This window comes from Solenopsis invicta, chromosome 12 (genome assembly GCF_016802725.1).
Source record: "Solenopsis invicta isolate M01_SB chromosome 12, UNIL_Sinv_3.0, whole genome shotgun sequence".
In the NCBI taxonomy this organism is placed as follows: Eukaryota; Metazoa; Arthropoda; class Insecta; order Hymenoptera; family Formicidae; genus Solenopsis; species Solenopsis invicta.
In genome coordinates, this window is record NC_052675.1 from 9,129,392 (window position 1) to 9,154,762 (window position 25,371).

General features: G+C 46.5%; 2 protein-coding genes and 1 long non-coding RNA gene across 4 annotated transcripts in view; 2 read left to right on the top strand and 1 right to left on the bottom strand.

The window, feature by feature from the left end:
• LOC105195429 (mitoguardin) overlaps positions 1 to 25,371 on the bottom strand; it is a 32,197-nt gene that overhangs the window by 5,942 nt on the left and 884 nt on the right. The gene's annotated exons all lie outside the window — the stretch shown is intronic.
• LOC105195428 (protein unzipped) lies at positions 2,156 to 25,081 on the top strand. The gene is made up of 5 exons (XM_011160815.3): positions 2,156 to 2,502; positions 19,520 to 19,736; positions 20,200 to 20,576; positions 20,979 to 21,313; positions 22,334 to 25,081. The coding sequence occupies exons 2-5, from the start codon at positions 19,520 to 19,522 to the stop codon at positions 22,896 to 22,898; spliced, it is 1,494 nt and encodes a 497-aa protein (XP_011159117.1). The 5' UTR covers positions 2,156 to 2,502; the 3' UTR covers positions 22,899 to 25,081.
• LOC120359262 lies at positions 21,320 to 22,108 on the top strand. Its single transcript, XR_005576068.1, has 2 exons — positions 21,320 to 21,688; positions 21,829 to 22,108. It is a non-coding gene; the product is annotated as an uncharacterized LOC120359262 (long non-coding RNA).

Consider the following 25,371-nt stretch of genomic DNA (forward strand, 5'->3'; position numbering starts at 1 on the left):
GCTACGTGTGCAAGACGTGTCCCGGATTGTTTGCGCGGCACGCTCGCCGGGCGACATAAAGATCGCATTCTTGAAATTGAGCGAGAAAACGTAGAAGGCCAAAACACGGCAATGCGTGTTCCGTATTGCGCCACTTTGCTCCAATAATCTCGTTCCCACTGGAACTCACCGAGTCTCGAATGAGTTCCTCACGAGACGTGAACTACTATTGTCTTTGCAGATCACGTATGTGCACTCGAAACTTTTAAACCAAGCCCACATAAGCAAAAAGATATGTTTTAGATTTCTACACTGAGAAAAAAATTTTATGTTCAAATAAATTTACTTCTTTTAATCATTTTATTGATGTAAAAAAATATTTCCTAGTTTAAAAATAAATTATTTTGTACTGGCTTATATTTAAATCAAGAAAGTGATATTAAAATAAATATATTTACTTAACATAAAAAACTTTTTTTCAGTGTAAAAGATATTTCTTGCTACGTCTTGAAAATATTTTTAAGATATTTGTCACATAAAATATCTAAGACGATATCTTTTAGCATGCGTGTTGTCTGGGATTTCAAGACATATCTGTCTTGCATTTTTTCAAAAAAGTTTAGAAAAAATATCTTTTAGCAATCTTAGTAAAAATATTTTAGGCAACATTTCGAGATATTATTTAGATATCTGGAGATGTCTTGAAGGTATCGTTTAGAAATTTAAAAGACATCTTTTGTGACAAATATTTTAAAACCATTTTTGAGCTGTCTTCCAGATGTCTACAGATATCTTTTAGAAATTCTACAAAATCTTTCCACATGACTCTTAGATCTTCTAGAAATATCTCGAAGATATCTTTAAAATATTCACAAGACCTGTTTTCTAAAAAAAAGTCAAACGAACAAAAAATATTTTTCTTTGTGTAATTTTTTTTCCGTATTTTGTAGATAAATGCCGTCCGAGATGTACGTACGGGCTCCCTCTCTCCTCCTACATCTGTAATAACATTCTTCCTCCCTGCATCCCTGCGGGATTCATCTTCGTTCCAAGTCAGACCAATTCAGAAGGATAATCCATTTTCAAAGCAAAGTACGTAGTGTCGCGGACCGCGCGCAGGATTTAATTTTTACCGAGAAAAAACACATTTAGTCCATCGGGGCGGCAGGTGAAGTTTTCTCCCTTAAAAGGGGGTTAAATCCGCCAGCGATCTCGCAGCGGTCATTACGCAACCCTTAGGACGACCCCGCGGGGTCATAAGACGCGGAGGGATGCCCCTCGGAGAAACGCGGCAGTGCGACGCCGTTGCACACGTCCGGGCGTCAATAATACCCCCGGAGTGACGTAATCGCCGTGCCGACCGGTCATTGGAGGATGCGTCATCCAATGGTGAAGGGTCGATACGACACGCGGCGCGCGGGCGCGCCCGTCGTTTTGAAGCTCGATGCGGCTTTCGCGAGAAACGACAACTTTCCTCAATTTCCATACACCTGTATCGTGAACCACACCTCGCGGCACTTGGATTCGAGAAGCGTTACGATTGGCGTATACCTAAAAGTATACTTGACGCATACTTGAGATCGATTCGAATAAAACGCAGGTACGCACGTCGCATCGATGCGGAGAAACGCGCGTTGCTAACGTAAAAGCGCGCGCACGTCGCGCAGGGGTGGCTCTACGGAATCCTCGAGGGGACAATCGCCGGAATTAAACATTACGGTTCGTACGTCCCCACAAGCTGGACGTGCCACCCTCCCCCAAACTCTCGTTTGCGTTTCGCATTTCGCGAGATTAAACCGCGGATGGATTAGCGGATGTAATTCGAAAAGGCGGGAAACGATCATTAACAAATAAACACGTGAATGAAAACAGGTGTCATCACCGTTGGATATATTTTTCATTATTGAAAGATCCATTCTTCGTCTCTTCTATCCTCTCGCGACAAAGTGCTCGAATTTTGTAAGGAAAATCTCATCATTTTCTTCCAGATTCAAGGAGTTTTGAGTTGTCGCGAATCGTCAATATATGCGCGCGCGGCCAATCGGGATAGAGAAAGAGAGAGAGAGAGGGAGAGACAAAGAGCGAGACCAATGGGAGAAGGACGGAGCACGCGCGTCCAACGGCTGCGCGACAAGGACGGACGGGACGCGAAGTTAGGCGGGAGGGGAGCGCTCGGCGTTTCGCGCGCTGGCGTCAGTTACTCTCTGCTACGTTCAGCACGCACACGTCACTCGCTCGCCGCCGATCGCGCAGCGCGCTCGCAGCGAAATATTCCCGCACGGTGTGCGCACACGGCCGTTGACACGCGGAAGATCTCGTCGCCGAGACAGAGAGTAGTAGAGACAACGGAGGACCGTCCCTACGCACGATGATCGTCGCGAGACCGTGACCCGCGGACGAGAGAGAGAACAAGAGAGATCTTCCGGCTCAGTGCCCCCGACGATTTTACGCCACGCGCCGATTTATTTGGATTAAAGTAGAGTACACGAGAAACGAGCGCACGCACCGAAGACCGAAATCACGGTGAGTATAGAGGATTTTCCCCTCCCCGGCTTGTGTCCCTGCGAAAAAAAGAACCGTTGCGACGAGAGCGGCTTCCCAGCTCTCGCAACGTCGTGGACTCTAAATCGAAAATTCTCACTCCGGCCACGGTGCGGCCGTTCGACACGCGTAATTTCCTGCAACGCATGTTCGTCGCAATGAGCGCCATTCAAAGGATTAGGTTCGTTATTGTACGAGTCGTATGTAAGTTCCTTGCGGAAGGCAGGAAGGACTTGCCTCGTCCCTACCTCCCCACTGTGACCGACAACGTCGTCCTTTCGGCGTCGTCGGCCAATTCCTCCTCGAAATCGTCCTCGCTTGTAAATATATATCATGGCGTCTTTTAAGTGAATTGTTTCGAGGCAGGCTCTCGCGAAATCTACCTTTCTTTCTCCCTTTTGTTTTCGTCGCGTTCAACGGGGGGAAACGGGAGGAGGAGGGAAATTTCGAAAAGTCAATACTTGACAAATTCGTTATGGCAAACGCATCGACGGCCCACTTCAGGTTGGTGCACTCTTGGGTGAGTGACGCAGAAGAGACGATACTTGCTAGAGAGAGAGAGAGAGAGAAAGAACGAATCACTTCCCCAGCATTCCGCAACGACGGAACGTTCCTTCGACCCTCGCGAATGGATAGACCACTTCGGAATAGATCAATAGAATCGATTACGGCCGCGCGCTAACCCCAAAAAAAAAATGTGCAGGATCGCATCGTCGCTTCCCTCTTTCTCTCTCTTTCTCCCTCGCAAGGGGGGGGGGGACGCATCCATCGTGAGAGAGAGATCGGGGGATCCGCGAACAATACGATACCAGCCGCGGGCAACACCTGGGCGTACCTTATTTATTGCGCAACAATTCACAACAAACAAAAACGCGCGCGCACGCGAGGACGTGCGTCGTTGGACGAAAATTTTTGTTAGGGATTTTATCCTCCCCCCTCCCCTCCCTCCTTTCGACTCCCATCGACTTCGCCGTGTACATTTATTTGTCTCGAGTCGCGTCGAGAATTCACGGAGTTAGGCGCGCGCCTAGCCGAGTCTCTCCTCTATCATAACCGCCACGGGATTTAGGCTCTCGCTTCTATGGGGGTCAAGTTCAGGGGTCGATAGCACTCGGCCGCAACGTGGTGGTGTTCCCGGCGGTGTTACCCTCTCCGAATAAAAGTGAACGCCGCCTCACGGCACGTAAAGTGCAGCGGCAACGCGAACGGCGCGGCGCGGCGCGGCGGCGGGCGGCTGATAGCCGGCCGCTACACAACGCCGATAGCCGGCAGATCGATGGAGGTGCCTGGTGAACTTGGAAATTCCCCTAGCACACGCGCACTTCCTCGTCGCTCTCTTTCTCGCCTCTTCTCCCATTCTCTCTGTCTTTTTCTCTTTCTCTGTATCCCTTTCTCGCCGCCGCCGCCGCCGCCGTCGTGCACGAGGATAACGCACCGCTCGAGTAAACGCATACACGACCGATTAAGAAACGGGTTATCTCCGTCCTCCGCTCGCGCGAGATGATTCACACGCCTCCAAGTGAACCGCCTCGGGGACGTCGCGTGCAGAGAGTGTCCTGGAAAAGGGTCACCCTGCTTGGAGATGGCCGAGAAGAGAGTCATCGTCGCCAATCTCTTCCTTGGTTCACGATCGTGCTTCTGGGTGTTCCCCGATCCTGGGTGTTCCTTTCCGAGGATCGCGAGGATGAGATGTCTCTCACCCGAGACTCGTGAGCAAAAAGATCACTTCTTCGAATTAATCTTATCAATTTTTCCACCGCGCGACACGCAATTTTATCAATCGACTCCAATCTCCTTCGGGAATGATATCCAAGGATAACCGGTCCCCCCCCCACCACCACCACCCACTCCTCCCACCTCGCTTTTTTTTTCTTTTTCGACCCGCTCCTCCGTATCGCACGAAGGAGAGGACGTTTCCCGTTGCGTGACCAGAGGTCGTGATACACAGCGGGATTAATATACACCATGAAGTTACCGCGATAACAATTGGCAATTGCGAAATTCCTAATATTATTGCATTAGAGTCAATTTATATCGCACAATAGTGACGCACGCGGTATTCTAGTTCGTACCGTGTGTCTATATGCGCAACGGATGCGCTGAGTAACCGTGTGGCTCTTTCAAGGCGAGCCCCCGTGATATCATTAGTGATATGTCACGTCCTGATATTTTCCCCGATGGAAAGGAAAAAAAGAAGAAGAGGAAGAAGAAGCAGGGTGTCGCCCGAGGGTAGGGCAAGAAGGCGCCGCTAGATTTTATTCCGCGTGATGTAGACCGGATTAATCTCCGTCTTTCTCTCTCTTTCTCTCTTTCGCGGTATGTAAACTCGCCGTATGTAATTTCGTTTCTCCAACGGCGGCTCGTGATTGACGTGTCGTATAGGAAGGAATATACGAGATTTCAACTGCGGGACTGGTACGCACGCGGGTTACGTCACGTTGCGCTACCGAGCGTTTTTCCGCTAATAATATAAAGTAGACACTCGACTTATCGTCGATTTCCCTTTCCTTTCTCGTTTCAATTAATAACGCCGCCTCGCGCACCTGCTCGGCTTTTATTTTCAGGCAGCTCGTGAACGACGTGTTCCGTTTAAATTCTTTAATCGTTGTCTAAAACGAATCCTCTCTTTCTCCCTCTCTCTTTTCAAGTATACCGCAATTACGACCGCAGGTATGATAGTGCACTCGTTAGAATGACGGATGTGTTACACGGTGCAATTACGCGAACATGCTTTCAGTGTAATTGATCGTAGCCGAGCAGGGTGTAACCCGATTTTCAGGCCAAACGTGTACGGGAACTCGCTCGCGTATAATACTGTACGTTAAATACGAAATACGATTTGCGATGTAACGAGTGACCCCGATTGCCCGTTTGATTTTCGCTCTTTCGAATCTCTCTCCAGTCTCGGAAACCGTGCGCGTATAACGGCGTTGCGCTATATTGCATTAAATACCCAGGCACTTCGTTAAATTGCAAGCGTAAATGAATATTGATAATGCAGCGCGTTCCGCGTCGAAAGAGGAGCGGGTGGCGCGAGAGAGAGAGAGAGAGAGAGAAAGAGAGGAGGTGGAAGGTATATTAAATTTCCCACAATCATAATACAATAATTACCTCCGCGACCGCATTCGTGGTCAGGATGTTACGCAATCTACGAGCGAGGGGTAGGTACTCTTTTTCTCACGGAAGTGATATCCACGTGGCTCGGTACGTGCTCCCCTCGGAGCTTTCCTTGGAACTCTCGGCGTCACTGACTCGACACTATTATTGACGTTTTCTCGCGCCCTCAAATCTCCATCGATACAATTAACGCGGTCGTTTAGATCGACAGGCGTCGCCGCGTCGCGTCGGTGAGAGATCTCCTCCTTCCTCTTCCGTCGTCGCGCCGAAAATACATCGCGGAAGAGATTCTTTTTTAAAAAAAGGGCTCCCTCTTCGCCCGTAAGGGACCACCCGCGCACAGGTGCCATCGTCTCACGAGATTCGCTCGCTCGCGCGCGCGCGAAAACTTTCTCGCCCAACGACGCGTCGATGGATGCAAATTGCCGCGGCGTAACGAGATACGCGATCACGTTGGATATTAGGTAATGGTGATAGTGGTGGTAGCAGCCCCCCCCCCCGGGGGCTGAGGAGGATGCCTCTCTCGGTGTCCCTGATGAGGCTAATAAAAGTGACATCGTTACACGCCCCGGCCGCGGCGCAACGAGCCTTCAACCTACACCGGCGGCCGTTCGTTCTGATTTTCATAATCTGCCCTCGCATCGTCGCATCACGCTACTACTTTTGCCGCCTCTTTTTCTCCTTTCGTCTCATCCCTCGTGTCAGATTGCGCCTCCTCTTCCTCCTCCTCCTCCTCCTTCTCCGAGTCGACCACGTACGAAGGACAGTGGAATCTTTTCTCTCATCCAGAGAACGCCGTCGGGCAATCTAGATACCTCCATCTAGGAGGATATTAATATTCCTTGCATCCTTGGTACGCAGAGAGTCCGCGGGCGGCTCGTGTATATTCTCCGTTTAGCGGCGCATTCAATGCCAAACACAGCGCACAGCCGTGCGCGTGTCTGTGTGTTTGCGCGACGATCACCGAGTTTATACATCCGATAAAAATAAACGCCACGTTTGACATCGCGTTACGGTACGAGACGGGGCTCCAATCGACCGCGTTTAATTTAATCCGTTATTATTTTAAGGGCTCCCCCTCCTTCCAGCTCGTTACTCTGTAACGATTGTTCTGTTGTCGCGTCGCGAGTTACTCCCCTCGCCTCTGTACGTGTTTTTACCTATATATATATATATATATTTTTTTTTTTTTTTTCCCTCGTTTACGTATAGAATTTATGACGTTCGCTGTTTGTGCTGATATATCAGGGAGACTTGATTTCTTCTCTTGGCTCCTCGTAAAGGATTGTATACCGCCGGAACATAAATAAACGCCATCAATTCATTCGTAATAAAGGCCTACGTGATCGTGGTGGATAAGATCGTGTGTACCACCTCTCCCTCTCCCTCTCCCTCGCCCTGCCAGGACTTCGGCTTCGTCGTCGTCGTCGTCGTCGTAAAGTAGACCGATGGAGGTCACGCGCCGCAACAACGAAGCCACGTCATCGGTCGCCAGAGAGAGAGAGAGAAGCTCCTTGGGCTCTCCTCGATATTATTCCGACGAAAGAAAATCTGCGCGATCGTCCTTTTAGAAGACGCTCTTCCTTCTCTCCGTCCCTCCCTTCCTTCCTGCCGATCGCTCCATTTTATTTCGTGCTTTTTATTCCGCGTCCGGAGGTAACGGTCGCGGAAAACAGTAATTAATATTCCTTTCTTTCCGGTCACGATCGCCATGCTTTTTCCTACCAGAGGGGGGAGGGAACTGTGAACTGCTCTCTAAACTGATTATCAGTGAATAATTCTAGCCATCAGTCCCATATATGCCACTGGTAATCAATGAGTATCTGAAGTGAAAAATCAATGCATTTATTGTGTATTTGCTAGTATTTATGAGTTATGTATTTATCAATACTCTGATCAATTAGAACTTTTCAATGATATTTAGGTTGATGGTTTTAGGTTGATTTAGGATGTTAATCACCGATTTATCAGTCCCAAGTATGTCACTGGTAATCAGTCATGATCCATCGATTCAGAATTAAAGAGTAAATAAACACGTTCAAGTCGGCGACGATTCCTTCTCGTTCGCGACGATTCCTCGCGATAACCGCGTCGAATCGGTTAATTGAATTCTCTCGCCGCGAAGAGAAAACTCCACTCGCTCGGCTCGCTCGTCCAGGAATGCATTCTGGCGAAGAATTAATCGGTCGATCGGTTTCTATCGGCGGAATGTGGTGTTTATTTGTCCCGCTGAAAATCGCAGAGAGCCGCAGCTGTGTTTGGTTTAAGCGCGCCGCCTGGCTACCTGAATTTTCCCAGACGCACCCCGTCGATAGGCGGCTTATCTGTCCCCGCGGTTAGAGATAGGAAGAGCAGCAGCTGGACAATGAAGGATGTTCCGCGACAATGGGGTAATCAGCGTAATATCGCAATGATCACAGAAAGAGAGAGAGGCACGGAGAATCGCAGTTAAGTTTCCGATGCGGCGCGATGTCGCCGGGGGCAATCGAGCGACGGAAATGACTTAAACAATGGCGACGTAGCGGCAGTCTCGGCACAGTATCGCATAGGTGCCCTTGGCAGTGACAGATTGCGCGCAGGGGGTACGGAAGAGAGAGGGGGAGGTCGCTTTCCACCCTCTTCTTGCGTCGATCTCGCGGAACAGGCGAATAACGAGGTCTTTCGCGCGTTAACGCACCTGACGTCGTATTTATCGATACCGGTTGTTGTTGATTAGCCTCTGCTCTCAAGCCTTTGGTCCCTCGCGACCCGCTGCGCCGACTGAGAGAACAGGGGAGTTGAAGACGAGACACACACACACTCTCTCTCTCTCTCTCTCTCTCTCTCTGTCTCGCGTTTGCGTTGGTCCCCGAGAGCCCGAGAGAGTTAATCGACTCCGCCTGAAGATTCTGCGGGCCATTGCTCTACAATGCCATTAGAGAAGGAACACAAGAGATGCTGCCGCCGCTCTCTCGAGGTCAATGCGAAACGTTATCGATTTACCGTTCGGTCTGGCGCGCGGCGGCCTTCGAGCGTGGAAACTGGCGAGAAAACTCATCGAGCGTTTTAATTTGCAACGATCGACCAGAAAGAGAGAAAGAGGAGGAGCGAGGGAGAGACGCGCGTTGCTAATTATAATACAGAGATCCAATCTCGAGAGAGAGAAGGTTCCACGGTCAATTAAATCGCTGGGCGTTTACGTTTCGCGTGATTTTTATTTTGGTCGGCATGCGTTAGAAAGCAAACGGTTCCGTAAACACGTGTGGGGTTTCTCGCGGTCGATTTTACTTCCTCGGCGTGATTTCAAGTGCACGGTCAACACGAATCCGACCGGCGCACGGCGTGGCGAGAGAAGGTAAATACCCGCGGGCCGCGATGACGTAAGACGACAAGAGCTGACATTACGTTTTTTTTTTTTCTTTCTTGGCGGTAACAGGAACTGGCGGCTCGGCGGAGGGCTTGGATTTCGCTTGACCGCTCGAAATGTTCCCGTTGCTCGCGACGACACGCGAGAAAATGCGTAAGCCGAGAACGAGTTCTCAAGGGGACGGATATATTGTGTCGATGCGCCAAGTTTCCTCCGACTTTCCTACAATTTCCCCCTCGAGTCACTGCTTCGAGTAACACAATTAGCTTTGAAATACGTTTCAAACTTGATACGCTTTTAAAACTATTTAATAAACGTTGAAACGATTAAGGATGTCTTGACTATGCAGCTAGAGTTTCGAGCTAAAAGTTATCGACGTTTAAAAAACTGAAGCTTTTTCTAGATTTACAAAACTTATAAACATTTCTTAAACGTTCGTTAAATGTAAGTGATCTGCTGGGATATCAGTGAAAAGTATTTGATATGAACATAAAAATAGAGATAAAGATGAATTATAGAAAAATAGATTTCTTAAAAAAAAACGAATGTGACGAAAAAGACTTGTTGATGGTACCACTTCTTTCTCGACAAACGGATATTTTCTCGTGTTGTCAGAGGCAAGGAAAACGTTTCAGACGAAATACATCGTGATAAAAGGAGCCAGAGGTCGGCGTCGCCTGTTACGTGTCAAAAGCAAGCCGCGTCCCGTTAATATCCGTTCTTTTCTATCAGGTGAAAGTAGATTTTCAAGGGTCCATCGTCCAGAAGCGAGCCGGTGGTTGCGGTGACGCAACATTGACGCAACATCCGAAAGGGATTTCCTCCCGCATTGCTTTCCGCGCCTCTCTCTTCTCCCTCTTCGTTACGCCACCACGCACACGCGCGCGCGCGCGCGCGCGCTTGAACCGAGTCGCCTAGCAGGAGAGAAGAACAAGCTTTTGTTCCATTGTGCAAGCTTGAGAGGAGAGCGATACTCGCGAGAGAAGAGGAGGAGGAGGAGAGTGTGTTACCGAAGGCGACAATGCGTTTGCTTTCGCGGCGGCGGCGCCTCGGCGTGAAGAATTTGTTTCTTTGTTGTCGTCACCGCGGTCGACGCGAGACGCGTGTAGGATTTCCCTCTTCCAGCTCTTCTCGCCCCGCACGTGCAGCCGAAGAATAGGCGGCGGGGACGGAATCGCGAAGAAACGGCGAGTGCTCCGCCAACTGCATCAGGTTTCCGATGCAGCGGGGGTGTTATCATGGTAACGCGGTCCGCTGATAGCGTGTAACGCGGCGAAAATCGATATTCCCCTCATTTCGTATTCCGTGTGGCAAGGGCATGCCCTATCTGTCCTCCGCCGTCCTCTCTCCGCCCCGATTACGCGAACGTGTCCCGCAGCTAGGCCGCGCGCGTGTTCGGCAATGCTGCAGTCGTAGGAGAACGTCGTCATACCATTCCATGGTCCATTTCCTTCGATCGAGGCTGCCGATTCCCTCTACGAAAACGAAACCTCCGCGCGAGAAGGTTCCACTACCTGACCCGTTCTTTTTGCAGAGAGGAAAAAATGTTTCCGGTCGCGCGATTCGGGACGGCCCCGTGCGTTTCTGTGCAGCGGCGGAATGAAAATGATCTCTCGTAACGTGGAGTTTTTGTTTGTTCGCCAATTCGTCCCGAGTCCCGAAATTTCTCTCCTACTTTCAATCTTGGTTTTAGGACACAATTTTCTGGAAAATTATCAACACGTGTGCACCGAGAGAGAGAAAAAAAAATGAAACAAAAGAGGAATTTTGCTTAAAACAAAAAAAATTTATTTACTCGATAGGTCCTAATGGCTATTAAAAATTTCTTAATTAAAATATTTATGCAAGTAAAACACGACGAAATAATTTTTATAATCAAGTAATATTTTTCTTGCAGTTCTAGAAAGTATTTACTGTTGGATTACTTTTATATTCAGTGTAGTCGGATTTTTTAATCTAAGAAAACTATATATGATAAAGAAATGTAATAATACAAAATATTATATGTTTAAGGCAATATGTTTAAATTTACTTGAACAAATAAACAATCAAACTCTTTCAATTCTTGTTTATGTATGAGAACACGATTGATACCGATTACCAATTACTTTTTTGTGTATCAAAGTAGATATAAGAGGTCCAATCAAGGTCTAAATCTCGCGCGCGCGCTGAACATGAATTTTGAAAGTAAAAGAGTGAAATTGCGATTCGGGATGCCTCTCTCGGAAATGCACAAGCGCAAAAGTGCACGCGGGTGCGACCTTTTCCAGAGGAAGTGACTGTGAGTGGCCATTGAGCTCATTTTAGAATGCGCGCGGTACTTTCTCCCAAGTTGCGCCGGCGATATTAGCGCGCCGCTGTAATTCATTGTGAAAGTCAATTATCTAATTTCGTCGGGGGGATAATCTCGTATACTACCGCCTGCGCCGTTTCTCCGATGAATATTAAAGTGCGCGCGCCGCTAAGCCGAGCTAAGTTGGTTTCGACCGGCCGCCGCGGCGCTCGGCAAAAACCTGGTAACAAATTAAAACGTCCGGAGCCGCCGCGGAGCCGGCTGTCGTTAAGCCGTAACCGGCGGGTTACCTCTATTCCTGGATTCGCGAATGATCGATGGGAAATCGGGGTCGCCGCTTCCCACCTCCCTCCTCCTCCCTCGTCGACGGTCAACCGCATTACGTGTAACTGATCGATCCGAGAGCTACGTGGAATTCATTCCGGAAAAATGTTCCGTCATGCGTCGGCGAGCACAAGCGAATAACGTCGGCCACCCCCCTCCGAGTCTGGTAACGTCAGCTCGCGAGACTAATTAACGTTCAATTAACAAAATATTCTCACTCTCTCTTCGATCGTATTAATTATTATTTCTCTCGGCCGTCGCGTGCTTCCGGATGGTTCGCGATCGGAATCAAAGTTATCGACCCTCGGCGAGCAACGACTGGAAGAGTAAAACGTGATGCGAACGCGTGCGTGCACGCGCACCGATCGCGTCGCGAAACACACGGGGCCCGGGGGGGACCTCAAAGTTGAGGTCCGAGTTTCGGCTGTCGCGTCACTCTCGCTAAAGTGCAAGGCCAGCGTGCGCGCGGGGGCACATTGGTCCCAATTAAGAGTACGCAAACGTTTGTCAGGGTCGCACTCTAAAAGACGCCCGTCGTCGTCGCCTGTGCGTGCACAGTTAAGGCCAGTGGGTCAATCGTCGCATCAAACGCACGAAATGTAACGAGTGCGGCGTTGCACACACGAAGGACGTTTTACTTTAAGCGCGTGTCCCCTGCAAGCTTCGCTCTCGCTTGCTGACTTTAACGCGCTTGTCGCCGCGACGAAGCACATCCCGTGTACGTACGTACAATGTACCGCGCCCGCGATAATCTCTTCTTCGATATTGCGCGCTGAATATCAATTTCGATGACCGCAATCGGCTTCTCCCTCCTGTATATAATCACGGTAACGTACGCGGCATGAGAATCACGATGCAACGATCACGGGGAACGTGAGATTGATCCTCTCTCAATTCGCACACGAGCCACCGTCCGACTCTTCGGTCCCTACACTTTGCCCCGTTCCGTTATCGTTGATTCGAACTGCGGCTTCCGCGACAATCGGCGTACTTCGCTTCATTTTATTTCAGTTTCGTCGAGAAGAAATCGAAATAAAATTTCCAAAACATAAATTAATACATTGAGAGAGAAAAAAAAAATTATATATATATATACTCAGAACCATATACTTTGATGCAGGTGTTTGTTCAGTTTAAGTAAGAATATTTAATTAAATTAGATTAGACGTTAATTAAATTAGACGTTATTACCTTATAAGCTAACAGGATAATATTATTAAATTTAATTAAATTATTTTCTTAGATTAAAAATTCTGATTATTTTGAATATAACTACAGTAAATATTTTTTTGAACTGCGAGAAAAAAATGATTTCATTAAGAATTATTTCTTCACTTTATTAATCACATAAATATTTCAAATATTTAAGGAATTATTATCTCGACTGCAAATGAGCTATTATTTACCCAGTGAGTAAATAATTTTTTTGTGTAGAGTAAAATTTTACGATATTTTTTTTTTCTTTTTGTGTGACATCCTTATGATTCTACTATTTAGACAAATGAGCGTATTAATTTATGCCTTTGAAATGCACTCTGGTCTAACAATGCGTTCTAGAAATCTTCCATTACACCATCGTCGTTTTAAACTTGGATTTATATAGCATGTGTTCGGTAAACAAGCATTTAACCTTGAAGCTGGATAAATGCAACTATAAACTAATAAGGCTATCTTTCAAGTACTTACATCTTTCCATCACACTTAATTAGAAACATAAATACAGAAACTTCAAGATTCAATCATTATAATACTTTATAAAACAGCGTATTGCTGTATATTTTCTAGCACGTGCTCGTCTTTTGTCATTTTCGATTATTTATTAGTTTTATTACATTTCTATCATTGTACTCGTGTTTTCGCATTAATTATAATTTGATCTGTTGGGCTGAAGATAAAGACCGAGTTAAATCGAAACGTATGTCTGTACATTCAAGTGATAAGTATTTCCAATTAATTATATTCTGTTCATCTTTTAACAGCTCGTCTCTGACCGATGGGTCTTCTTTACGATAAAATTTCAATTTTTCAAAGAAAAATGCTTGTCAAAGAAACGAAAGAGGAGGGAATTCCTAAACGTTGAAACGATCGTTTTATGCTGCCATTTACACTGTGAGACGATTGTAAATATGGGAACGTTTCGACAAAGATCGATCCTCCGATATCGAAGTCTCCCGAGTTACATCATTCATGCCAACTGCAAGGTTGCAGCGCTATAACGTGAAGTACGATCCGCGCGTATTACAGTTCCGCGCGCCCACACGATGGTTTTTATCGCCAGGCGAAAAAAAAGAAACGCGTGTGTCTGTGCGTAACGTCAATAATATATCCGCGAGTGTTCCCCGCATGTTTCGCGAGTGGAAACGAGATCCTCGCGCGAGTATCATCGACGAATATCGCGCCGAGTTTCGACCTTCAAGTCCGATCGTGCTGCGCGACGCGCTGGATATACAGCGCGCGGCCTGAGAAAATAGATCGCTTAAAAGTTCGATGTTTCGAGCGCGAGAACACGCCACGCCCATCGCGAGAGCAATTTTGCAGTTGCGTAACCTTCGTCGTAAAGCAAAATTCTGGAATTCCGATGGATCGCGGTCGCTGAGAAAATCCGTTTGTTTTCTGTTCCTGAACTCCCTGAATTAGTGTGCACTTAAAATGAAATAGATATATGTTTGAAAGTTAGTGAAAGCAAGAAGGAACGTTCCACTGCAGTCTAGTGCAGGAATAGAAAACAAACGGAATAAACGAGGGAATCCCGCGCATTGATCCACGCAACGATTTAATTTCGTCATCGTTGAGCTCGTCTGTTATAACTGCGTGATCCAACTGCGGGCTTTTGAAGACCCAATCAAATTTTCAATTTTGAATTATTCTGCCTTAAATTCGAGTACGTGTTAAAAAAAAAAATGTGAAAAACGTTTCGGATCAAACAATTGTGAAATCGTATTCTGAAATGTTGGAAGAGTGTGCTATAAATTTTTTAGAACCCAAAAACTTGTAAAAACATTAGACACCTAGGAAATGAATTTGGAAAGCAGCGAGAAAAAAAAACGTTGGACCACGGAGAGTTAATACGAAATATTTTTAATCGATATCTATTGTTTAATAATCAAATTATTGAGTTGAACCAACTATTTACTTAATTAATTTCATTTATTCCCCATTTGCATATTGACATTCACGTGTAATGTCCTTATTCGTTTTTCGACGACCAGGCTTTGTCGATACTCGGCACGTATTTTTACCGACAATAAAAAAAAAAACTTCGGTTCTTTTTATTGCGAGGTCGTTATTATTATACGTTTCCGCTGTCAGTCAATGATTAACGTTTTCTTTTCCCCCCCTCTCTCTCTTTTGCTGGCACGTCCGCGTGTTGCGACCTACGCGACTCGAGTTTCGCGTTTTAAGAGTCTCGCACATGAAATGCATAACATAACACAACATAAGCACAACGTAAGGCCGATGCACCAATGAGCATCCAACATAAAGTCGTCATATTGATTTACATAAGATTCCCACTGGTCCAGAGGCCTTATGCTACGCTTATGCTCTGTTATGCATTTCATGTACAAGGCCCTTTAGGGTTACCCTCGTCGCACGGCAAATTTTTCAAGTGTGCCGACTGACGGCGGGCTTGGAAGATTTCTCCAAGATTCGAGAACTCCTCTATATCAGTCTCGGCAGTCAATTCGACACGCTTGAAAAATTTGTACGAGTATGACAAATGGAATAGCAGCCTTACGTAGAATGGCCTTTACTCGCGAGATGCTTGAAAGCGATAAATATAAAATTACAACGCGCGCGTACACGCATATCTGTTCCCGAGGAATCGCGTTACGGGTTTCGCTGGCGCAAGCGAAACCCGCGCCTCGACTTTTCGTTCTTGGCGAACTGGATTCGCCTTTCGATTACGGTTTTCTGACGAACCGTGCGAATTCACCGCGCGAAACTAGAAAAATGTCGAAAACGAGAGAGAGAGAGAGAGAGAAGAAATCTCAAGTTCGGACACGTGTTCGCGCACGTATCCACATATAGCCGCCTTAAACCGGTTAGAAGTTACACCGCGGTTAATTTACTCTTACTGACAAGCCGCCGATCACGCGAGATGTGGTCTTGGCCGCTCTAGACTTTTAAACGGCAATAAATCCTACGCGCACACTCGTCATCTCGCCGACGACGACGACGACGACGAGCTCGAACTTCCACGCGCGTGTCACCACCAAGTCAATGTTACGCGGCAGCAGGTCGTAACTCTCGTACCTTGTCGTAAACGACAACGAGATCTCCTCGGCGTTGAAGAGAACGAGAGCAGCCCGCTCGGGAATCGCTGATGGAAAAGGAGAGAGAGAGAAAGAGAGAACGAACGGATGAGCGGTGATTTCAACGCAGAGCGTGGAAACTTTTTCGCTCGCGGTTAACGGGACTCCTTGTACGTCTCGCGTGTGCGTAAACCCAAAGCGCGATTGCGACACCTGTTATTCGAGGGATCGGCAATGTGAAACCGGTGCCGGTGCCAGTGTCAACTTCGAAGACGAGAGGCGCGACCGCGGAAAGGGAAAATCGATCGCGCCTGCTTTTTCTCACTTTCCTCGGCTGTCGTTTTCACGTCTTCATCGAGGATCAGACGAGAGCGGCGCGGAGTTTCTCGCAATCGACGCGACGAAGACGACGACGACGACGACGACGACGTGCTGTTCACGCCGTAATTGCGCGTGGCGCCGCGCCGTTCGGCATTCGCCGCTCTTTTAAATTGAATCGAGGCAGTCAACCGCCTCGTATAACTCGCTCAACCGGTGTCCTCGGGAATTCGTGATGCGTCCCTTTTTTTTTAGACCCGCGGACGGATCGGAACGCGCAAATCTCTTTTGTGCGCGGAAATTCCATTCGGGTCACGGACCGTGCCCCGCTACGAATTGATTTCCTACAGACGCGAAACGACGTTGCGGTATATCTCCTTTGTTTCTTTTCGCATCGTCCGATCTTTCGCGAAGGAAGAAAAAATACGTTACAGATTAAAGAAGGAATTAAAAAAAGAAGAAAAAAACGGAAACGGGACCCGGACAATTGCGCGGGTCGCGCTGAAATGGTTATCAGCCGCGGCCTATCTTTCTGACAATTGGAGCGATGCCATCGCGACAATAATGCGCCGACAATGACGGCTTCCGCGGAACCGTGAACAACCGCGTGGAGCGGAAACGTTTTGTCAGTGGCGAACCCTCTCGATTGCGCCGCTGCGCAAAATCATTCGCGGGAGGATACTCATAAATGCGTATAATCGTCTCTCTTTGTCGGCTCATTAATACGTGCGCCGCGCCGTACCGCGGAGCACCTCGTTACGGAGCCGCGGAAAACTTAACAATTGGAGGGGATGAACGATGGCGCGAAAGGAGAAGTGGCAAGTTTGTCAGGTCCGAGATTAGCGGCTGAATAAATTATTTAACCGTTTCAATAATTCCAGTCGCAATTCTCTCGAGGACGATAGAGTGGAGATTGGCCGCTGGCTCCGAGGCGGCAGAAGCCACTTCCTACATCATTAACGTTTCCTCTTTCCGGCTGCCACTTGACACCGTCGTTAGAATCTAGCTGGCGTTTCAATTACCACTCCTACGTTGTTGGTACTATAGTTCTCTCTGACGCTAAAACCGCTATTAAATCCTCTATCCATTACGATATCATGCGCATTATTATGGTATCGCGGGAGGGAGCGTTGCGGCAGGTCACGCATGTTCTCATCGCGTTGAAATTCCGACCGAGTCCCGATATTACTTCACATACGCGTCAAGTCTATCAATCGCGTTGTCCCACGTTGGCTATTGATTAATGAAAGATTGGACCGCGACGACGTTACATCGGGTTTCACTTTCACCAAATTTAGAATTCAATCGTTACTCTTTATGAATCGGTGGATAATCACAGATTATCAATGAATAGTTCTGATCGTCGGTCCAAGTATGCCACTGGTAATTAGTGATTATCTAAACTGAATTTATTGTGTATTTATGAGTGTATTTATCAATATACTGATCAATAAGAATTTTTCATTGATTTTTAGATTAAGATAATGAGTGATTCGTCAGTCCCAAGCATGCCACTGGTAACCAGTAATTATCTACTGATTCGGATTGAGGGGACACAGAAAAAAAAAATTAGCATGAAATCAACAGTTCATCGTTTCATGTAAGCGTAAACAAGAATATAAAATCTTGAAAGAATTTATAATCTTAAGCAGACGCGATTTGCCAAGAGAGATAAAGAAATTTTTTTCTTTTTCTGTCCAAGATTATCAATGCTTGCTTATATACGAAGCGATGAATTGTTGATTTGATATTAATTATTTCTGTGTAGAAGAACCGGTTTTTATTTCTCCGCGGTGATCGCGGGAAACACTGCTCGTCGAGGAAAACGAATCTTTCTCATTCGTCGTCGCCGAGTTCTTTTATCTCGAATCCAATTTGTTTTTATACAACTCTATTAATAGATAAGAACTTCATCTTTTTTTTTTTTAACTTGCCGAGAGCCGGCACTCGTGAGTTCTTGGAGAGAATTCCTCTTTCCCTTTTCCCGTGGGTGACTTTTCAGTTGCGGAAGTCGGGCGGTGTGAAACGAGCGTATTATCATGTAAACGGATATGCCACGGAACCGTTACGGTTACTTGAAGCCGATATGCCCGGTGCGCGAGAAGGCAGCACAGAAGGCAGCCGGTTTCGAGTCGGCACGAGCTCCCTCGGAATAGTCTCGTCCATCGTAAAAGTTGGCGCCATAACGTGGTGACCGCTTGCAGAATTATCACGCGGCGCGACCGTTATATCGATTGTAGGTTGAGAGCGAGCAATTATGCAACTTGTCATTGCCCTTGTAAACACACGCCGCCGCCGGCCGATGGCTCGTTCAACCACCACCGCTGCCTACGACTTCCGTCCCTCGCTCGAATCTCCCGAATGAAAACAATTCGCGATTCGCGGAACTTGGCGGCGGCCTTTTTTCATCGCGACGCTCGAATCGTCGATTTTGACAGGGATTCTCCGACACGTGCGACTTCGTGTTCCCGTCCGCGTTCATTTCTTGGGATTATTACATTTTTGCAAGAATGCAAAACGTTCATCGGTCGCACGTTGTCCCCGTAGGCAAGTTCAAGGATTAGAGAAAAGACTCTTTCTCCTTCTCTCGTTGCCGAGTGTTAGAACTCGCGGGTTTTCCTTCTCGCACGTTGCCGGACCAACCGAAGCGAAAACACCGAGGCAAGAGCAAAACCGAGTCGAGGTCCAGTTATACACCTTGGGTGGAGGAGGGGGCCCGCGCGCGCTGAAGACACGCTCGGCATAGTAAGCGGAAACGTAATCACACAAAGCCCCAGAGGGGGCGGCCAGCTTCTCTCGCTCGCCTGCGAGAGCAGAGCGTTAGCGTTAGGATAGGTAGCGCGGCGAAGCTATGCGTATGCTTCGTGCCCTGTTGTCGGGTTTTTTTTTCTTCCTCTTTGCTGCCGATCGTGACGCGATTAGATAGGAGGGAAGCGTGCCCCCTCGTTGCGTGTTAATCGCCGGAAAATCGCGCGCATTTTTTGCATAGCTCGACCGCGCCGTCGACCTCCGACAGAAAAATGGGGAAAGCCAGAAGGGGAGTGAAAGAGCGGCGCTGAACCGCTGGCTTTGAACCCTTCACATTCCCCATAATGAGGTGATGGCGCGCGCGGCGCCAGAATGCTTCTCCAAAGCGATCGTGTTCGAATCGTGTTCTTAGAGAAACCAAAAAGTTCTCTAGATAATGCGAATTAGATTGCATTAGATGTTAGAGATATCAAAGATTTCAAAGAGTTTGCGCGGAACTTGGTTTATCGTCACTGCTGCACACACACATTGCCGGTCCCCTCTCGCGTCTCGGAAGACGATAACGATTGGAAAGTTAACTCGCTCGTATCTCGTTTGCAGATGCTTCGGCAGAACAACTACCTCGCCTTGGGAGTGCTTGGCTGCGTCCTCCTGCTGTCGGCAACCACCGCGGACAACAGTGTGCACATACTGTCCAAGTACGGCCACCAACCGCTCACCTCGACCACTCTCAAGTGGCTGCCAATAGCCCACTACAATCCGAGCGAATCGAAGGAGATAGTGATCGGTGGCGTCGAGAACCTACCGGATAACGAAGGTGCGACGACGATCCACTTCTGTGGATCGTCAGGATGCCTCGAAATCGAGTAGTCCGGACCGAGCGAGTGTGAAACAAACGAACGAACGAACGAACGAATGAGCAGCTTGCTTCGACGAGTGTCGTCGCGTTGACGGTTTGCCGTTCGCATTCACCGAAGCAAACCGTTCGTTCGCGTTTGCTCGTCTTGGCTCGTCTCCCTTGGTCTGGCTTACATCTTCCATTAATTGTGCAACGCTACATTACGTCAGAGTCGTCACGCTTGTTATGCTTCATTCAGATATCAAGACGCTCGAGGACGCGCTAGATCTAGATACTAGTTGGTAGCAATCGTATCCTCCGTTAGCGTCAGAATCTAAACTTACATTTCTCGAGGCGTGTGCGATGAAAAACGTTACGTTCTAAGAATGCAGCGATTCAGTGATTAATGACCGATGATCTTGGCACGGCGGATTTGTTGCAGACGAGAACTATGCCAATCAAGCGGAAAAGCAGGAGGCGAGGATGCCGACGCTCTACGTATGCCGCACGATGCACAGTGGCGTATGGGTGGCCGGGACGCAGAAGGAAAAGGAGAAGGTCTGCATGGTGACGATACACGGTGTTGTGCAGTCGTATACGAAATACGAGCTGCTGGAGAACGTTGACGGGGCGGCGCGAATCGCCTGGGTTCACTGGGATAGGTATACGCAGCCTCACTTGGGCGCGGTGTACGTCGACAAGATGATGCTGGTGGCTCGGCACGAGGTCCCGAAGGACAAGAGGAAACCGCGGTACACCCATTACATCGGTACGCTCAGCTCGATCGAGAACTTTGGCACTATCGTCTACGTGAACGAGGTGAGTAACCGCGAGTTTGTCTACCCAAGTTTTCCGAATTGGAAAGAGACAAAAGCGTGGGTGTATCGAAATCGTCGTATCTTTCGTTCTGAACTTGGCGAAAGTTCAAACGCCGCAGATATTGTCTAAGAAAATAAAAGATTTCAACAAGTTGGACTCTAGAAACGCGAATAAACATGGGGAATGAGTTGTTGCCAGCATAAGGATTGATGAATAGGAATCTCGCGTTAAATTACGATCGTAATTCGAGCCTGAGAATTTTCTTTTCTTCCTTTCAAAAAGTTATCTAGTTCGTGGCAGATATACTTGGCGTTAATGACGGCGCAATTTCATTCGCCGAGGTAATTGAGTTGCCAGCGGCGAACGGCGCGTGTGTATGAGAGACTCGGTTTTCTTTCGCAGGACGGCAAGGAGGAATCCGCAAAGACCGGTGATCTGCTGGTGGAGACCGAACCGATCCGTTACGAGCTGAGCGCCGTTAAACTCAACTGGTCTAAGAGGCGCGATATGAAACGCGTACCTCGTGTACTCAGCGAACTAACGATCGTCAACAACGGACCGAGACCGGCGAACCTAGCGGAGACCTGCACGTATACGTACAAGTACTCGGTTTACTGGGGTCGTAGGCACGCCATCTTGAACGGCCTGAACACCACGATCACGTTAATGAACGGCACGTCCTTGCCAAACATAACGTGGGGTACGCCCTACTTCGAGAATCGCACGGAGGCTTACGAGTGAGTATCGTTTTAAATTGTCACTCGAGCGACAAAGTTGAACGGTGGGTATGCAAATTTATAACTTTTCTTCACGAGTATCTGGAGATCAAATAACTCGTTTATATTCTAAAAGATCGCAAAAGAGGTAATCGCGTAAGACGACGCGTACGTTAAAGTGCCAAGTTGACATTTAAATTTTGTTTCTAACAGAGTGTTACAAAATTGCCAATTTAGATAACTCCTACCTTTAGATATCTCCCCTTGTGCAATCATTACGAACGTTCTGATGCTCAAGTGTAGAGCTCCTATCATCGCTTTTGCGGCGAATTAACGAATTAAAGGAAAGTAATCGCAAGGATTTACGGTGCGAATCGGTGATACACGGGGTGTTCGGTGAGTCATAAGTCGGACAAGCGTACGGTTTACTGCAATTCAGCCTGTAATCTTATTTCATATCTCTATAATTAGATATAATTAGAGTTCAGGTTTATCCCGCGACATAACCGTATTTCTCTCTCTCTCTCTTTGGTTAGCCCCTGGGGGCACTTCATCGCTTCCTGTGCATCATTGAAGCTTACGCGCGGCGGAGATGAGCCCAGAGAGCACTTTGCACGACGACGTGCACCCTTCCCGCCCGGTGTGCCCTAGAATATTCCGTCGCGCTTCAGCTTAAGTGATGCTTCAACGCAACACAATTACGATCATACATCGGACTCGCGTTCTGGTTGCAGTAGTCCAAGTTAACGCATTCAATCCTCGAAGTCTTGAGTAATTCTAGACGTGTCCTTGCATAAATTATAAATATGTACCTTGACTAATGAAGCTAAATTATATCAAAAGAATTTTTTTACAAGTGCGGAATAGGCTTGTTATTTTATCGCAAATTTCAAGTTGTTAAAAAAGAGAGACACATACATGTGTGCAGGTGTGTATGTATGTATGTATATATATATATATACATACACAATTTATATTATAGAGGCTAATTTCTAGATTAAATCGAAGAGTTTAACGTATCTTCTCGTGTGTCTGTTATAGCGTGCTGGTCTATCTGGAGCCTGGTACAGGCGTGAACGTGACTCTGAAGGCAAATTACACAGACATGGAGGTACCGTACTCCGCGACATTGGTCTCGCACTACGAGGACGGTGCGAGGTCACGCGGTATCAGCGGCACTCGACAGGAGGAAACGTTGTTCGACATCACGCCAGAAATCGGGCCCGTCTACTTCCTGAGCAATTTCAGTTTGGTGCCGACCACCACGCCGCCGCCCACCACCACCACCACCGAGCTACCGACCACGACGACGTTGATGACGACGACGATGGCGGCGACGACGACAACGACAGCGAAGCAGCTGCAGGAGACGAACCGTGGAACGCATCGACACCGAACAGACGACGCGCCGGACACGATGAATCACGACGAGAACTCAATCTTACCGCAAAAGAAAGGCATATCGACGGAAATGCAGAGCGACGACGGCGGTCCGCTGTCGCTCAAGAACAAGTCCGGCGGCGCCAAGTCCGTCGCGCTCCAGTCGACCTTATTGTCGCTCGTCATCCCGCCGCTACTTCTGCTAATCCTCCACAAAATTACGTGAAGGCCCGATCGCGCGTTCGACGTTGCCGCCGCCGCCGCCGCCGCCGCCTCTAAACGTTAATTCCTAATTCCCGCAATAGTAATATAATATAATCTAGTAGACAACACAGTACCGAAAACAGAAAAAGGATTAAAAAAGACAAAAAAGATTACACACAGAAAAAAAAGAAAAAATATATATATAAATATATAATGCGCGGAAAGAAAATTGCTGTAATTTCGTACGTAGCGATTATCGTGCGAATGACCTCTTTATTTGAACGTACATACACGCACCGCTGAGTCGCGGTGCTGATATATGCTTGCCTTTAAAAAGAAAAACTCGATATTTAATATATATCTATATTATTATATATACACGTACAACACATACACACATGCGTCTTAGGGTAGCAAAAGAGAACGAGAGAAAAGTATCCTCGCGATTGAACAATGGAGCTAGTCTCACAATGAGTTAAGTACAAGAGCGAGATCGCAGCGACCGATGGCGTAGGTGGATTAACCTGGCCGCGAAACGTTCATCCGCGTTATGTTGTTGAAGAGAGCCGACCGCGTAACATTCCGTCTTTTTCTAATCCTGCTGTGAATCGACTTTCCAGCTGTAACGTATGTCTTATGCCTTCGCAAAGTGTAACTCTAGATCCTTTAGAATACTAATTGCTTCAAAGAACGGCACATTCTTTTTTTAGACGGTTGAAGAGAAAGGAAAAGGAAATGCCGCGAATAACGTTTTGGACGAGTAGTAGCGTATACGTCGAATTGGGAGACGAATAGAAGTTAAGCAATGGAAAAAAAGACAGAGCGAGATATGAGAGTTGATTCAGCTACGATATATTTTTGAGATTGCCGTATAATTTTAGAAGATTGTAAAATTTATAAGGATAGCAAGTAAGAGAGAAAACCGTATAAAGTATAAAGGTGGATGGGTACAAGTTTTTATTCCGCGCGCGACTAATTTACTGATTCGATTAAGTTCTAAAGCTATTACAGCGAAACGACAAACGGCCAAGCCAATCATTTAAGACGTAACTACACATAGTTACATAATAACGTTAAGCAACGTTATTCACACGAACGCAGAATATTTGCTGATGCAGTATGTTTTTTTTTTCTTGTTTTAAATAGTTCGATAAACAAATTCGTATGTACCCATCTCTCGCCAGTGTGTAAAGTGATAGGATTTGCAGGTTTCTTAGAGTACTGTTGAAGAAGAGATTGTAATGGAGGAACCATTGGTATATATAATATAAATATCTAAATATTCTATTAATAAAGAGAAGAGGATAGAATATTTTGGTACGTGTGCGAAGAATAGAATTATTGAGTTTTACGATTTGTGGAAAGATTTTTTTTGTTTGTTTACTTCGAAAGACTAAAGCGACGAGGACGGTCATTTTTCATACGAGGTTGCGTTGTCAGCGTTTTTACCGAAGAAGTACCCACATATATGTATATAATATGTATTTCTATGATCTTGATAGTTGTAATATTGTGTAGTAAGCTTATTTATATACAACATGATTTATAGATATTTTCTCTATCGATAGTAGCGTCACACAAAAGTACAATTCTTATATTTTACTATTAACCGATGATGAATATCGTAGAATTAACGCGAAACTGTTTATTTCGGACTAAAGCGGACATGTCTCTAACGACGTTTATTGACGTAAGCCTAATCACGATTGTTGTGATATTCAATGAGAAGCTTATATGAACGCGAAAAGGAGGAAAGAAAAGAATTATGTTGAGCGACTCGTTGATTGCGTGAGAAAGCAATAATTCGTTGCGAGATCGAAAGACTTGCGAGGAAGCGAGAGAAAAGCGATAGAAAACAAACGCAAATAAAATTTATGGTACCTATAATATTTCTTCGATATTCCGAGTAAACTAACAAACGCGACGTCCGAGTAACGAGTGGCGGCGCGATTTTAGCGTAAAGCTCGACCGAGAAGAACGTTGTATATTCGTACGACCCGAGATCATAGATCGATGATTAACTAACAATTCACCCTATTCGCCGGTAGACGTAAATGAATCCTAAAGAAACTAGTTGTCAACCTCGGCGAAGCCAAGAACCGTTCTAAAGATATCTATATTCTCAACACAGATGTATTATTTGTGAATAATGCTACTCTGTATTGTACATTATCATGTAAATATAAATGCTATGTACATACAAAAGGTTTTTGATAATACTCATCTTCAGAAATTGAAAAATTAATTAGAATACACGAGACTATACATTTTCACTTTAAATTGAGATTATTCCAAGAGATTTATCAGTGATAGAAATACTGAGAGCACAATGTGGCCAACATAAAATCTACTAAAACTTTACTATTATCAAAGTATATTCTAAATTTTTATTGAGATCAAAAGATTCATGAAAATCCCGTCAGACACTAATTGAGTACGAGCTTTTCAATAAACTCTACATCAGGTTTGTACATCTTACAACTAACATACATACA

What these genes read in the sequence shown, in the direction of transcription:
- LOC105195428 (XM_011160815.3), top strand. Translation starts at nt 19,520, where the DNA reads ATGCTTCGGCAGAACAACTACCTCGCCTTGGGAGTGCTTGGCTGCGTC. An exon ending in GAACCTACCGGATAACGAAG is followed by an intron (nt 19,737 to 20,199) that starts GTGCGACGACGA and finishes GATTTGTTGCAG; the next exon opens with ACGAGAACTATGCCAATCAA. An exon ending in CTATCGTCTACGTGAACGAG is followed by an intron (nt 20,577 to 20,978) that starts GTGAGTAACCGC and finishes TTTCTTTCGCAG; the next exon opens with GACGGCAAGGAGGAATCCGC.